At 38.8% G+C, this 16011-nt stretch overlaps 1 protein-coding gene across 7 annotated transcripts in view; it reads left to right on the top strand.

The window, feature by feature from the left end:
• pard3aa (par-3 family cell polarity regulator alpha, a) overlaps positions 1-16011 on the top strand; it is an 881596-nt gene that overhangs the window by 625604 nt on the left and 239981 nt on the right. For 4 of the 7 annotated variants that reach the window (XM_072253986.1, XM_072253983.1, XM_072253982.1 and 1 more), the window contains 2 exons: positions 5638-5786; positions 11163-11210. In XM_072253986.1, coding sequence (XP_072110087.1) covers positions 5638-5786; positions 11163-11210 — 197 coding nt within the window. The remainder of the gene's footprint in view (positions 1-5637; positions 5787-11162; positions 11211-16011) is intronic. The other 3 variants (XM_072253985.1, XM_072253984.1, XM_072253981.1) reach the window with 2 other exon arrangements.

Raw genomic sequence — 16011 nt, 5'->3', positions numbered from 1 at the left:
ATCCATGATGCTCTCATACTCATCCCTCCACCTCCACAATCTCCCATTATCTATTTTGTCCACACTTTTTCATATTACTGTTGTCCTTCATCCCATGAAACATTTTTCTTCAGACCCTCTCCTACAGATGCAAGAAAAAGCTTGTGAAACTGGTTTTCTGCATTAATTACTCATAAAATGTGGTCTGATCTTCATCTAAGTCACAATAATAGACAAACACAATCTGCCTAAACTAATAACACACAAACAATTGTACTTTTCATGTCTTTATTGAATACATTGTTAAATCATTCACAGTCCAGGCTGGAAAAAGTATGTGAACCCTTTTATTTAATAACTGGTAGAACCTCCTTTAGCAGCAATAAGCTCTACCAAATGTTGCTTGTGGCTGCTGAACAGATTGCACAATGGCGACAAGGAATTTTAGACCATTCCCCCATACAAAACTGTTTCAGTTCAACAATATTTCTGGGATACCTTGCATGAACAGCCCTCTTCAGGTCATGCAACTGCATCTCAATTGGATTAAGGTCTGGACTCTCACTTGGCCATTCCAAAACATGAATTTTTTTTCTTTTTAAGCCATTTTGTTGTTGATCTACTCTTGTCTTTTCAGATCATTGTCTTGTTGCATCATCTAACTTCTATTAAGCTTCAGGTGACAGACTGCTACCCTGACATTCTCCTGTAAAACATCTTGATACAATTTTGAATTCATTGTTCCCTCAACAATTGCAAGCTGTCTAGGCCCTGAGGCAGCAAAGCAGTCCCAAACCATGATACTCTTTCAACCATGCTTCACAGTTGGGATGAGATTTTGATGTTGGTGTGCAGTGTCCTTTTTCCTCCAAGCATAGCGATGTGCATTTTTGCTAAAAAGTTCAACTTTTGTCTTACCTGTCCACAGAATATTGCAGAATTGCAGAATATCCAGGTGGTCTTTTGCAAACTTGAGATGTGCATAATTTTATCTTTGGAGAGCATTGGTTTCCTCCATAGTGTCCTTCCATGAACACCATTCTTGTTCATTGTTTTTCTTATAGTGGACACATGAACAAAGACTTTAGCAAGTTCCAGAGATTTCTGCAGGTCTTTTGCTATTACCCCTGGGTTCTTTTTCACCTTCTTCAGCATTGTACATTGTGCTCTTGGTGTGATGTTTGCAGGATGCCCACTCTTAGGGAGAGTATCAACAGTACTGAATTTACTCCATTTAGTGACCCTTTCTCTTACTGTGGACTGATGAACACTCAGGTCTTTAGAAGTGCCTTTGTAGCCTTTTCTAGCTTCATGCATCTCTACAATTCTTCTTCTAAGGTCCTCTGAAAGTTGTTCTGATTGAGGCATGGTGCACGTAAATAGATCTTTTTGGAGGAGAGCTGGCTCTGTCAGTAACCTGACTTTGTGTGTCTTTTTTATAGGACAGGACACATCATCAACCCTCACCTCCAATCTCATTTCATTGCTTGGAACACCTGACTCCATATAGCTTTTGTAGAAGGCATTACTCCAGAGGTTCATATACCTTTCTGAACCTAGACTTTGATTGTTCAAGTGGTGTACTCAGTATTAATGAGAAGTACAATTGTTTGTGTGTATTAGTTTAGGTAGATTATGTTTGTGTATTATTGTGACTTGGATGAAGATCAGACCCCATGTTATGAGTAATTAATGCAGAAAGCTAGGTAATTGTAAAGGGTTCACAAACTTTTTCTTGCAACTCTGTATCTTCACATCCTTTGCAAAGTTCCATCAGAATTATGCACAGTACTTCAGCTTCTGCTGGATCAATGTTTAATGAAGATTTAGCTTTCCTTATTCTGGACTCTGATGCCTCAATTAAAAAGACTCAGTATTATATCTGTGTTATTCATTGCTTTCTGAACCTCTTCTACCACCTCAGTGATTTGTGCATTCATACCTCAAGGTCCATTTGGTCCTACGCTGCTCTTAGAAAATATTTTTGTGTACTGTTTTGTTACTTCTCATTCCTCCTACCCTTAATTTTTCACATTAAGCTTAAGTCATATATTTATCTACTCATAGAATTGGCTTGTTTATATCCTGCTGCGGTCTATCACTATTCACTTCACAGTTCACAATACAGGTTAAGCATCCCTTATTCAAAAATCCTAAAACCTCCAAAATCCAATTTTTTTTTTGAGCTCCTGCATGACCCCACAAATTGAATATCCCACAAGGCACCGGGAAATTTCCCAGGAGATGCCCAGGTCTCCGTGCAACACAGTTTTGAGAAGTGATTTCACAGAGTGCGACCCTGTTGGCCCCAGTTTGTTTTCAGCCATCATCACAGCTAGACTTTCGTGCATTACTCAGTGATTGCCATGTGTTTCGTGCTTATTCTCTGCTCTGAGTTGTGAAGATATTGTTGAAAGGCCTGCAGTTACTCCTATGGGTGATAGTGAAGAGAAAAAGTGGAAGCATTTTTTTTTATCTATAACATATAAAGACAAGTTGTTGGAAAAATTTGACAGCGGTGTAAGTGTGAAGCTACCTTGATAGAGGAGCGTGGTGTTGGAGTGACCACCAAGTACAGCCTGAGAAAACAGAAGGACAAACTGTAAAATCCTATGCTGAAAGTAATGAACAGAAGTTAATGAAAAATAGAAAAATAAAGTGAAAAATGAAGATCTTGATTGTGTATTGAAAAAATGGATTCCTCAGCATTGGAGTGAACATTTGTCACGTATTGGTATGCTGATCACAAAACAAGGAAAGATCCATTACGGCAAACTGAAAATTGAAGGTAATTGTGAATATTCAGCAGGCTGGTTGAAGAAATTTAATAAAATGCATGATGCTAAATTTTTAAAGATTTGTGGTGATAGAGAGTCTGCTGATCATGAAGCAGCAGAGAAATTCATTGATGAGCTTGCCATGATCATCGCTGATGAAAATCTAACACACTGAATGGCTGCATCAGTACAGATGTGTGATGAACAACTGTAAGACAAAAACGAGAGGAAATCTGCAGATGCTAGAAATTCAAACAACATGCACAAAAATTGCTGGTGAATGCAGCAGGCCAGGCAGCATCTATAGGAAGAGGTACAGTCGACGTTTCAGGCCGAGACCCTTTGTCAGGACCTGTACCTGTTCCTATAGATGCTGCCTGGCCTGTTGCGTTCACCAGTATTTTTTGTGTGTGTAACTGTAAGACAAACACTGTTTATCTATGGCACATAAGTTCAGAGTCAGGAATGATGGTGGTGCCAAACAGCCACTGACTGTCCACCGGGTGGCTTAAGGAGTGACAGTTTACCTTTCTGATGGCTCAATGTGCATGTTATTGTTTCATGCACAAAATTATTAAAAATATTAGATAAAACTACTTTCACATTATATTCACATTATTATTATTAAGGCATCCGTTAGTCTTGTGGGGTCTTCACTCTCCAGGGCGCAGGCCTGGGCAAGGTTGTATGGAAGACTGGCAGTTGCCCATGCTGCACGTCTCCCCTCTCCATGACACCGATGTTGTCCAAGGGAAGGACAAGGGCCGATACACCTTGGCACCAGTGTCGTCGCAGAGCACTGTGTGGTTAAGTGCCTTGCTCAAAGACACAACATGCTGCCTCGGCTGGGGCTCGAGCTCACGACCTTCAGGTCGCTAGTCGAATGCCTTAACCATTTTGTGTTTAGACATGCGTACCATTCTCAAGCTATCTCATTATGTAAATACAATTATTGCAAAATCCGAAACATTTTGGATAAGGGATGCTCAACCTGTACTGCCATGTTTAATGTTATAATTTGGAAATAGTGGCTAGCACCCCCAAGTCTAACTAACACCCAAAAAACGCAATGGCCCTAAACCATTCTTGGGTAATGTCACCATTTACCCTTTCTCCATTAGGAGCATAACCATTAACCAGCTAATTTGATGTCCATGCTGCCAGTGCCTCTTTTATTCCATGTGCTTCACTTGATATTTCTAATCAATTACTTCTTTGCAGCCTTCTTTTGTTTCTTCATTATCCAGGCAGCTCTGCTTTTTGTTATATCTTCCTTTGCCCCTCATGGAAAATGCATTAATTGCACCTGAATCTTTTCCTTCATGACTGTCCATTGTCTGGTCAATGATTCTGACTGTGTCAACTTGCTGGTTGCCTAATTCTCAGGTAGTTACTCTAATGTGTCCATAGTTTTCCATATTAGCTGCCTGGAAAAATTCCAACTCCCCTTTGATCTGTTTTTACCAGGAGGCTTATGACTGAACATCATAAAGAATTTATTTGCTTGAGTGCCAGTACTTGACAGAAGATTCTGCGAGTTTATTTATCATTTTTGCTTTTGAATCTAATCATAACTGAATCAAAATCAAATATGACAATTAAACTTGTTCATTGCATATTATCAAAAGCATATTTGGCTCATTACTTTCTGTGCAAGGTTTTGATAAGAATGGAGAAATGATAGCCATTTTAACATTGAGGTTTTTCCACTTTAGACTTAAAATATTACTTAAAAGAAAGGGACTTGTATTGATTTGTCATCTGTCCTTTTGTGCAATATTTTATGTATTAGGGTAATAACCACCTCATGATTTGGAACAGCTATTCTGTATAAAGCGCTCCCTCCTTAATATGCAGAGTTCTGTAAGGACTGGAGCAGTTTTGAAGCACGTTGTGCTTATTATGTTGCAGGGAGGAGGATTATTTGAATGGTGGGAGTGTTAGACATATTTCAGTCAGTTGATTATATGAACATAAAGTCCACTTCTTTCACAGAACGTGTAGTCAACCAAATCGTGTCCTTTCACGCTCAATTAATCAGTTGATGGAAAATTCTGCATAAATGCTTGCCAGTCACTGAAGAAACTAAGCAGTTCACCATGGTTTCACACATCTTGACTATTTAACACTGGCATGCTGCCTTCCTCAAATCGCCTTCCCATGTTAACTAGCATATGTTTATCCTGAAAAGATGGCTATCCATCTTTCTTTTCTGTATGCAGTTCTTTTGTCTAACCGCCCCCCCACTTACTGTGTGCATCTCTCTTCAGTTTTGTAAACTCTCACTCTTCTATCATCCAAACCTATATATGAAGTGAACTGCAATTCATCGAGGTTAGCCCCTTGAACTGAAAATGGAAGTGACTATTTCTTTTTTTGGTTGTTGAATGATTGTTCTGTAGTTATTTAATTTAAGTTTATATTTACCTCCGAGTTCTTTTCACAAAAGGTCAGCATCATAAAAAAGCATGGAATCTCACAAGACAACTTCATTTAACATGCAGTGACAGGATATTCTGTGATTGACATCACAAGTAATCACACACGAATTCAAACACAGCAAGCCACTTTTCCTGTGAAGAGTGAAAATGACATTTTCAACACTACTTTGTGCAGTTTAAGGACAGGAGTTTGTCTATTAAATCTGGTTCGCTTGGCGCTGATACTGATGAGCAGTTTCAACATTTTAATACCTTGTCCCTTTCTGAGCCAATGTATTGAGAAAGTAGAGAATAAAAAAATTCTTTGCTCTGTGAGACAGTGCCACTCAGGACTCTGACCTCCCTGCTGTTGGCTCCCAAGAGTACAGTATTAGGACTTATCATAGTGATTCATTGTTTGTTGTCTTTTTAAAAGGAGTTGTCCTTTTCTGTTTCTCTAGTGCTTTAAATTCAGATGTCGATCCTGCCATTGCCTTTCAGCGAGAGGGATTTGGACGTCAGAGCATGTCTGAAAAACGTACTAAACAGTTTGGAGATGCCAATCAGCTGGACTTTGTTAAAACACGGAAATCTAAAAGCATGGATTTAGGTAGAAGTTACCATTTTTTCTATTAATGCAATTTCTTTTTTATATGTAATAACTCACCCCAGCAAACCATATTTTGATCAACAGAGTGGTGAATGACACATCTTTATGCTATTGAGATATAGAAAGTCATGTTTAATTAATTATGAATAAGAAATTTATAATAATTTACCAATTTTGAACATTTTATTGTAGCTTGCTAAAGAGAATTCAGATCGATTTTCTTTGCTGGGTCAATAGAATTGAAGAGTGATGTTCTCTTCTTGTTAACCGTTCATAGGTTTTCATTATCACAGTGACATAATATGGAGAAACACATGCCAGTAGCTACTGCAGTCCATTAAGCATATTTCAAATAGATTTCTTCACATTTGTGCAAACCCATTGCAGGCAATGACTTTGCACCTGAATGCATGTGGCAACTGTTCCAATATGGATGATGGTGTCTTCAACTTATTTCATATAGCAGGAACCTCCTCATCAAGGTTCCATCTTCCAGAGTGTTAATTGTGCTGTTGCCATTCACTAATAAACCAAAACCAACGTGTTCACCAATGAAATAATCCATAGCTTTGCTGGATGCTTGCTGAGAGCAACAGCAGTGAAAATGTATGTCATCCTAGCCAAAGGAATGATGTCTGGTAGTTTGACCTGTTGGACTGTATACTGCAAAGGCCACAGGTTTGTTTAAGTTCACTCACAAAAAAAAACAAAAATATAAAACACAAATGTTTAACGGTTTGAGTTCACTCTCTTCTACTGCTCCCATTCCTCACTTGGGCCAACTATCTGTGGTTTCCGGCAACTTAAATGACCCGGAAAAATATTCAGATCATATGGTGTACAAATAATTTTGAGTTGGAAATATTTAAGGAAAAAAAAATATATAAGTACTAAAATACATATAAATAGTGCACTTTAATCTGAACGAGGTAACAAAATGTGTAAATGGCAAGAATCTGTAATACCGGATGTCATCAATCAGATAAAATTACAAATTAAATTTAGCAAAGCATTTTGATAGAAATATAAAAAATACAAGTGGAAGTAGGATATTTGATTGTTTTGAACCTGGTCCACCATTTAACATGACCATTGCTGATTACCTAAGTTCAATGATTTGTTCTAAATTTCTGCCCATGTCCTTGGACTCTCCCTTCCTTCCAAACCTAAATAACAATAGTTAACGTCTTTATGAATCTAATCAATGATTTGCGTCAATTGCTGTATGTGGTAAAGTCTGGAGAAGAAATGTCTCCTTATCTCCGAAATCACTTATCTCATTCTGGATTTCCCACAATCGGGAACATCTTTCCTGTTAGCAAAACATCCTAATCTGATCAATCTTATTGGAATTTTATAGATTTCTTTGAGATATCCTCTCAGGTTTCTAAACCCCAATGACCATAAGCCAATTTCTCTTCATATATTAGTTCTGTCATCCCTGGAATTGGACTGGTGAACCTTGACGAAATCCTAACCAAGTCCCATAGCAAGATCATCCTTCCTCGGTAACCAAGGTGCTCTATCACCATTGCCCTGTACATGCAGCAAGACACCACTGGTCCTATACTTGAATAGAACTATATTTACAGGTTATTTAAGTTTCATTCCCTAAACTATTAAAAGCAACTCACATCCCATGCCTTTATGTTTTCCTTTATTTGGATTCTAAACTCTAATCCCATTTCCCAAAGAACCCCGCAGAATAAGATTCTTTATTAATCCTTTCTCAATGCGTGGTGCTTTGTTTAGGATGGCCTATTCTCCATTTGATTATTCAAATTGCTGGTTTAAAAATGCATCAGAAATGCTTTTCAAAAGTTTCTCTGCTACAGTATTATTGCTAATTTAGTTTGTCTAATCCCTATATAGGTAAAAGTCACGCATAGCTAATTGTAACCTTTGCACATGGATCTTGTACTTCTTGTTTTTACTTAATCCACTATAATTGTTTGTGGGTCTCGGTGGAATGCCACTAATATTTTCAGTCCCTTCAACTTCCTTAGCTCCACCAATGTAGATTCTATTCTAGGATTCTTGGAGCTGGTATCTTCCATTTTTAAAAATTTCTTTTTACAAACTACCTACTTTTCCTGTTTTTTTTCGTGCTTGCTTTCCTTAATATCAAATACCTTTTCTTCAATGTTCAGTTATCATCCAGTGTTGTAAAATAAAGTTACCTTTATTTGCAGAGCTAATTTACCTACTTTACTGTGAATACTTAATGCATTGAGATAGGCTGCCTTTAGATTTGCCTCATTAGCATCCTTAGTCATTTTAACAATATTTTGCAAAATGGCCTGGCCTGTCTTTTGGCCCCTAAGTCTCTGTCCTCCATCTTTGTCCTTTAGTTTCCTATCCTTTGTTTCCATTCTTGTCTCCTTTTCAGTCTCTCTGCTCAGTTTCCCACCATCCACCCACCCCTACCTTTCTAGTTTAAGTATACCCCAAGTGCGCTATCAAACAGCCCTGTGAAAACGCTTGAGGTCCTGCCATGTGTCACTGTCCTGCTGGTACAGAGTCCACTTTCTCCAGAACCACTGTCAATGTCCTAACAATCTAAAACCTCCCTCCTACACTACCTTTTCAACCACGCACTTACCTGATCTGATTTACTGATTCTCTGCATGTTGGCTATGTGGCACAAGAGAATTCTGAGATTGCTAGCTTTTGAAATTCTGCTTTCTGATTTTGCTCCTCTTTAAACTTATTTTGATGGACTTCGTCCATTTAATTACCTTTGTCACTGGTATCAACATGTACCTCAGCCACTAGCTGAATATCTTCTAGCCACGTTGAGGCATCCTTGACTTTGGCACCTGGGAGGCATCATTCCATCCTGGAATCTCCTTTGAATTTCTCATCATCATAGCTCTCCCAGTCTGGATGTAAAACCTTTTAATGGCATGGTGAAACTGTACCCAGTACTATATCCATTGTAGTGCAGCAATTAAATAGAAAACTATTTGCGATCTTACTTTGTGCAATTTAACACAGGAGAGATGACTGATTACCTATTACATTCTGTCTAAATTGGGAGTAGGATTGAGGGGTTAAAATAATGATCTTTGGGGATTATTTAGATTGACTGCCTAGTAAATATAGAATGTATAATCTTTGCATATTTCTGATTGCATAGGAACCATTTTTTTCTCTTTAAAGTGTGGTGATACTGTAAATGATAATAATCTCACTGCTATTTCCAGGCAGTTACTTCGGGAACCATTTGGAGCCACTTATAATGAGAATCTTCTCGTTCTGATTTAATACATTGCAGCTTTATCTCTGCTCAGCATCACTTTGTAACTAATGTTGAGAATGTACTAGAATGGGACTTCATATCAAATAGCATAATTTTAATCATCAAGTTTAATGGTTACATTCAAAGACATATTTGATCTGAATATGTTAGATCATGGATTTAGAACAATTGGTAACTCCATTCTTTTGGACTGCTGTGGATAAGACCAACTGAGTGGATAGTGAATTGAACGCTAACTTGAGAATGTTTGGTTCCAAGGATCATGCTTCTGTTTTTCTCATAAGACTTGTTTAATAAGTCAATTCACTTTGGAGATTTGCTATAGATATTTCATTTTCCAACTTTAGGTAACTTTCTCACCAGTGTATTCCTTTTTCTCTCTTTTTCATCTCATCAGATTCTCCCACACACTTTTACAACTCCCCACTCCCACCAACACCTCCTCAATTCCCCCATCACCCATTTTTGTTGCTCTCCCCTACCTGGTTTCATTTCTCCCCTATTTGGTTCCACTCGTCATATTCCAGCATCACTCTCCACCTCCAGTCTCCCCTTCCCCCACTCGATTTCATCTGCTCCCATTTTTTCTTCTCTATTTAGCTGTCTCTACCAATCAACCACCAACTGCTCCCTCCCAACTTCACCTCTTCCCCTTCACCCACCTAATTCTCTCTGCCCACCTTCTCATTCCCTCCTCATCTGGTTTCTAGCTGTTACCTATGAGCTCCTTCCTCACTCCTCCCTCTCACCTCTTTATACAATCAATGTCCCCTCTGCGTTCTCAGTCCTGATGCAGGGTCTTGACCTGAGATGCCACCCATCCCTCTTCTTCCACAGATGCTGGCTGATCCACTGAGTTCCTCCAACAACTTGTTTGTAGCTCTTGTCTAGAATGTGGTCTGACTCATAGCACAAATAATCACAGGTCCTTCCAAATTTAATGCTTCCCAACTTCAGTTAACCTTTTTTGGTAGTTGATGAATCAGCACCTCATCCTCTTGCTGCCAGTACCAAATACAACCGTTGGAGTGTAGACTCTTTGTTCATTGATATCCCTGCCGGTTACAATTCAATAAACCTGTGTTCCACTTCAGTGATTTCATCCAAAGCTGTACAGCACTGAAGAATTGGTACAAGCTCAAAGTTCTTAACTTTTGGATTAAGCATTAAATTGTTCATCTGTTGAAATGGATGGGGAAAATATTTTAAAAGGAATGCACTTCAAAGAAGAAAAAGTATATTACTCTTCTAGTCAACATAAATCTCTCACCCATAGTTACTAAAACAGACCTTACTTTTTTTCACTCTTTTGCCTATATGTGTGCGTACTGACTCTTACCAGTCCACACACCAATAGTGCCCATGCTTGAAAACTATTTGATTGTAAATCTCCTCAGGACATGAAAGGCACTTTACGTGATACTTCATTTGACTGTTGGTTAGTGTCTTAGCCTTTGCTCCCAAGTCAGCACATCAGTGAAGTCTAATCAGTTTTGGTGATGATGTGAGGGTGAGTTGCTGATTCAAGTGCCTCTCAGCACTGACAAACCAGGTAAAGGAGTGCAGAAATCCAGCACAGGCTCAATTGCACAGCCACAGAACAACACAGAAGCATAAAAAGGTCACAGTGTTATTACATCGAGTGAAATATATTTTAAGGTAACAAATGGTATCAGATGCCTCTACTTTTTCCTAACGAGTTTCACGGGGTGTCAACAAATATGATTGGTATCATGTTGAGCATTCACATATTCTTTGAACCACAGGAAGATGAAAATGGATTTTAGAAATTGCCCTCCTATTGAATTATGATAGACTGCTGATGTCAGTCTCAAAACTACAGAGATCTGTGTGTGGCTAAAGCTTGAATAATGCTCTAACTCAAAGCCATGATTTTCAAATTAAGCATAAAAGTCTGCAAATAATGCATGATGATGAATAAAACTCCTGAAAAAAATGACAAATATAATCTAATTGCCTGCTTGTCAAAGGATCTGATCTGCATGTAATGTAACCTCTCAAATATCTAACTTGGAATCTGGGGATTTGGAATCAAGCACGTGGAATGGGGGAATACTAACTTTATTAATTTTTGACCTTTTACCTTTTGGCAGTAGCTGATGAGACTAATCTTGATTCCTTGGCTGAACAGATAACCCCAGGTAAGGATTGTCAATAACAACTCAGTGCCTGTCATGTTAAAGCAGGAACATGGTTACTGTGACTACAGCGAACAGTCATTGAAATGCTTGAGTTGTGCATTGTTTGTGTTTATCACCCTTGCTGCCTGCTGTACAAGATACACTGTTTTTACACTCATTTCAAATAATGCCTTTTTAAAGGGGAAAATAGATTTCTTAAACTGGTTGTTGAGTTATTGATTGTAGAAGGTAAGATAATTTTTGTCTTTGTAGTTTTACATGTTGATCAATGCCTTCAAATGGAAATACTCTCCCAATTTGCCATTGACACCGAACTAGTAATATAATGGACGGTGAAGTAAGTTATGCAAGGTTACAACAAAATAATAGATTAACTAGTAAAGTAGGCAAAGGAATGGCAGGCAGTGTGAAATAATGCACTTTGGGGAAGTTAAACCAGGGCAGGACATGCACAGTGAATAGCAGGGCTCTGCGGAGTGTTGTGGAACAGCAAGTCATTGGGACACAAGTACATAGTTCCCTGAAAGTGGCGGTAGAGTGGGAATGGTGAAGAAGGCGAATGGCATGCATGCTGTCGTCAGCTGGGCCATTGTTTTTAGGAGTTGATATGTGATGTTAGAATTGCACAAGATGTTGATGAGACCACACTTGAAGTATTATGTGCCATACAGGGAGGGTACATAGATAGATTCACACAAATGTTGCCTGGGCTGGAGTTACAAGGAGCATTTGGGTGGGCTAGGGCTATTTCCCCCGGAACATAGGAGGATTAGAAGGTGACCTTAGAAATTTATAAAATTAGGGGCATAGGAGGGATTGGTAACCACAGTAGTTCTCTCAGAGTATGGGAGTCTAAAACTAGAAGTTACACGTTCAGAATGAGAGTGGAATGATTCAAAGGGGGATCTGAAGTGCAAGTTTCTCAAATAAGATGGTGGTATATGGAATGAGCTTCCAAAGGAAATGGTAGGGAAAGGTCCAGTTACAATGTTTAAAAGACATTTGGGCAGGTACATGAGAGGAAAGATTCAGAGGAATGTGGGTCAAATGGACTAGCACAGGTGGACAGATTGGACTTGTATCTGTGTTGTAGAGTAATGAATCAATGAATTCATAATAGCTTAAATAATGAGATAAAATATATATATAAAATCATTGGGAGCATTTTATTTATTGAGACCCTTATCAAAGCTACCAATTTATTCATACATCCCTTGAACAAATGGGAAATCATTGAGGTGCATTGCCTCAGGCTGCAACATTGGCAGAGGTTCAGCAGAAGCTTTATTCATGGCTGCAACGCCAGTTTCTGCCAAAGCACTGCGTCAGAGCAGGAGAAGCTCCAAGCAACTCATCTCCACAAGTTAATTCAATAATTGGAAAATATTCATGAATGTCGTTGTCAATTCCAATTTATTTTAAGTGTTGTGTTAACTCCTGATGTAATTTTATAATTTGGTTCCCTGCTGGATAAAAATGAAAAGCATTGTTTTTGAAATAGTCACACCCCGTAGGATTTAGAGGAGCAAAGTAGATGATTCAGCCCACTGAGTTTGTATTCTTTTAAATCGGTTTTCCAAAAATTAGCATTTAACTTTATGGGCATGTGCTTTGCAAGGCCTGAGAAAGAACACACAGGAACAGAAGAAAATAAGAACAGGGTAGGCCGCCAGGACCCTTAAGTCTGCCCTGCCTTTACAATATGACTCTGCCTGATGTACCTTAATTCCTTTTCAGTGCCAGTTCCCCATGACCCTCAATTCCCCAGTCTTTCAAATAGCTGCCTATTTCCACCATAAATATATCTAATGATCTGACTTTTATTGCCCACAGGGGCAGAGAATTCCAGAGATTCTTTACCTTTTGAAAGAAGAAATATCTGAACATTCGCAGTTTTAAGTGATGAGACCCTCATTTCATAGCTCTGTCCTCATAATTCTTCCACTAATGAAAATAATCTCCACAACTGTCCTTTACAGCCTCATTGGTATTCTACATAATTCCATATTCTCTTTTTTCTGTGAAGTGACTAAACTTATCCCCTGCATTCCAAATACAGCCTCAACAAACCCGCTTTAAAAATAACAAAACCTTCATATTCTTAAATCCCAGTCCCTTTATGATAAAGACCAACATAAAGTGAGCCTTATCTATTTATTTGACTGGCTTGTAATTCATGCATGAAAACACTTGAAACCCTTCTGAACTATATTTATTTATAACCTTTCTGAAATCAAATAGTAATCTACCTTTTGATTTCTCTTAACCAAAGTGCATGACCTTGCACTTCCCCATATTTAAATTCCATTGGCTAGGTTTTCGTCCAATCACACTATCTGTCTGTACCCTGTTGCAGATTCACAAAGTCCTCATCACAGTGTGCCCTCCCACCAATTTTCATATCATTAGCAAACTTGAGAACCTTCCATATTATCTTCTCGTCCTGGTCATTAATGTAAATAGCAAACTCTTGAGAATTTAGCAATGATCCTGGTAAACTCCACTAGTATATACCTTTAGTCTAAAAGGGACCTGTTTATTTGAAGTCTGTTTTTTTGTGCCAGCCGGTGTTTAAACTTTGCTAATACACTTATTCCAATACCTTGGACTCTTAAGTAGAAACCAGCCATTTACCTGACAACTTGTCAAATGTCTTTTGGAAATGTACAGGCCCCCTCATCAACTCTCCCTTTCCCATCCTCAATGAATCTGAACAAATTTGTCAGGTAAAAATATAATTTACCTTTCATTAAAAACAGAGTGTCCCAGCTAGACTCTTATCAATGGCAGGGGAACTATTGGAGAGGATTCTTAAGAGATAACATTTAATCACAGTTGGACAAGGATGGGCTGGTTAAGGACAGTCAGTATGGCTTTGTGCAAGTCAGGTCATGTCTTACAAACTTAATTGCATTATTGAGATTTCCGAGGTGGTTGATGAGGATTGGCCAGTGGATTTTGTTTACAGGGTCTTTTGACAAGGTCCTTCATGGTAAGTTGATCAGGAAGATTAAAATATATTAAGTCATGGTGAATTGGTGGTATGGGTTCAGAATTGGTCTGTGCATAGAAGACAAAGGGTAGTGGTGGAAGGGTGTTTTCCTGGCTGGAGGTCTGTGAAGAGTGGTTTATTGTTTGTGATATATGTAAATGATTTGTATGAAAATGCAGATGGGCTGGTTACTAGGTCTGCAGATGACATCAACAATTGGTGGAGCTGTGGATAGTGAAGCAGATCATCACAGGATGAAGGAGGATACACATTAGTTTTGGGCAGAGAATTGGCAAATAGAATTTAACTTGGGCAAGTGTGATGTGTTGCTCTTTGGAAGTTCAAATGTAAAGGGAATGTATACAACTAAGAAAAGAACTTTTCGCAGCAATGATGTACAAAGTAATCAGAAGGTCCAAGTGCATAACTCTGTGAAAGTGACGATACAAGTAGGTAAAATGTTAAAGAAGCCATATTGCATGCTTGACTTCAACACTAGGGGCATAAAGTACAAGAGTCAGGAAGTCATGCTGGAGTTGTATTACACTTTGGTTAGACTGCACTTGGAGTGTTGCATGCAGTTCTGATCACACCATTACCAGAAAGATTTGGAGGCTATGTAGAGGGTGTAGAAGAGGTTTACCAGGATGCTACCTAGATTAGAGGGCATTAGCTATGGGGAGAGGGTGGACAAACATAGATTGTTTTCTCTGGGTGGAGTGTCAGAGGTTGAGGGGAGACCTGAGAGAAGCTTATAAGATTATGACAAGCTGGGGTAAGGTAGACAGGTGGAATCTTTTCCCCGGAGTAGGTATGTTGAACACTAGAAGAAATAGCTTTCAGGTGAGAGGGTGAAAGATTAAAGGGGATGTTTGGGGCAAGATTTCTTATACAGATTGGTAGTGGATATTATGGAGTCTTGGCCATCACGAGGGCAGGATTGGCTGTTAGGCGTTCTGGAATTTAAATGCTTCAAAAGGGACAGGGGGGGGAGGTTAAAAAAAGATGGGGCTGTGACATTTCTAATCAGAGATAGTATCATAGCTATAGAAAGAGTGGACATTGTGGGGGGGATCATCTGCTGAGTCAGTGTGGGTGGAAATCAGAGACAGAAAGGGAGCAATCACTCTATTGGAGTATTCTAAAGGCACCCTAGTAACAGCAGAGACACTGAGGAACAGCTTGGGAAACGGGTTTTGGAAGGTGCAAAAATAACAGAGTTGTGGGTAGCTTCAACTTCCCGAATATCAATTGGCACTTTTTTATTGCAAAAGGTTTAGGAGGGACAGAATTTGTTAGGTATGTCCAGGAAGGATTCTTGACACAATATGTGGATAGGCTGATGAGGGGAGATGCCATGTTGGGTATAGTACTTTGCAATGAACCAGGTCAGTTGTCAGATCTCTCATTAGGTAAGCATTTCGGAGACAGTGACCACAGGTTGCTGACCTTTGGACAGGGATGGGAGAAAGCAGTATTGGAAATTAATTTGGAGAGGGTGAGTTATGATGCTATTATGTCAGAACTTGGAAGCGTAAATTGGGAACAGATGTACTCAGGGAAATGCACAACAGAAATGTGAGGTTGTTTAGGGAGCACTTGGATGTGGTTATGGATAGTTCCAAGTTCAAGTTTATTGTCATCTAGCTGTGCATATACACAGACAAATTTAAAAGCATTTCTCCAGACCACAGTGTACCAACAAAATACATATCATATCACATACATAAACCAAAATATTGCCATTAATACATTAGTAAAATATAATTCAAAGCACATGTAGTGCACAGCACAGGTAAACAGAAAACA

This window comes from Mobula birostris, chromosome 3, assembly GCF_030028105.1.
Source record: "Mobula birostris isolate sMobBir1 chromosome 3, sMobBir1.hap1, whole genome shotgun sequence".
NCBI classification, from domain to species: Eukaryota; Metazoa; Chordata; class Chondrichthyes; order Myliobatiformes; family Myliobatidae; genus Mobula; species Mobula birostris.
Note: the sequence above shows the minus strand (reverse complement) of the source record. Positions and strands in the feature narration are given on the sequence as shown.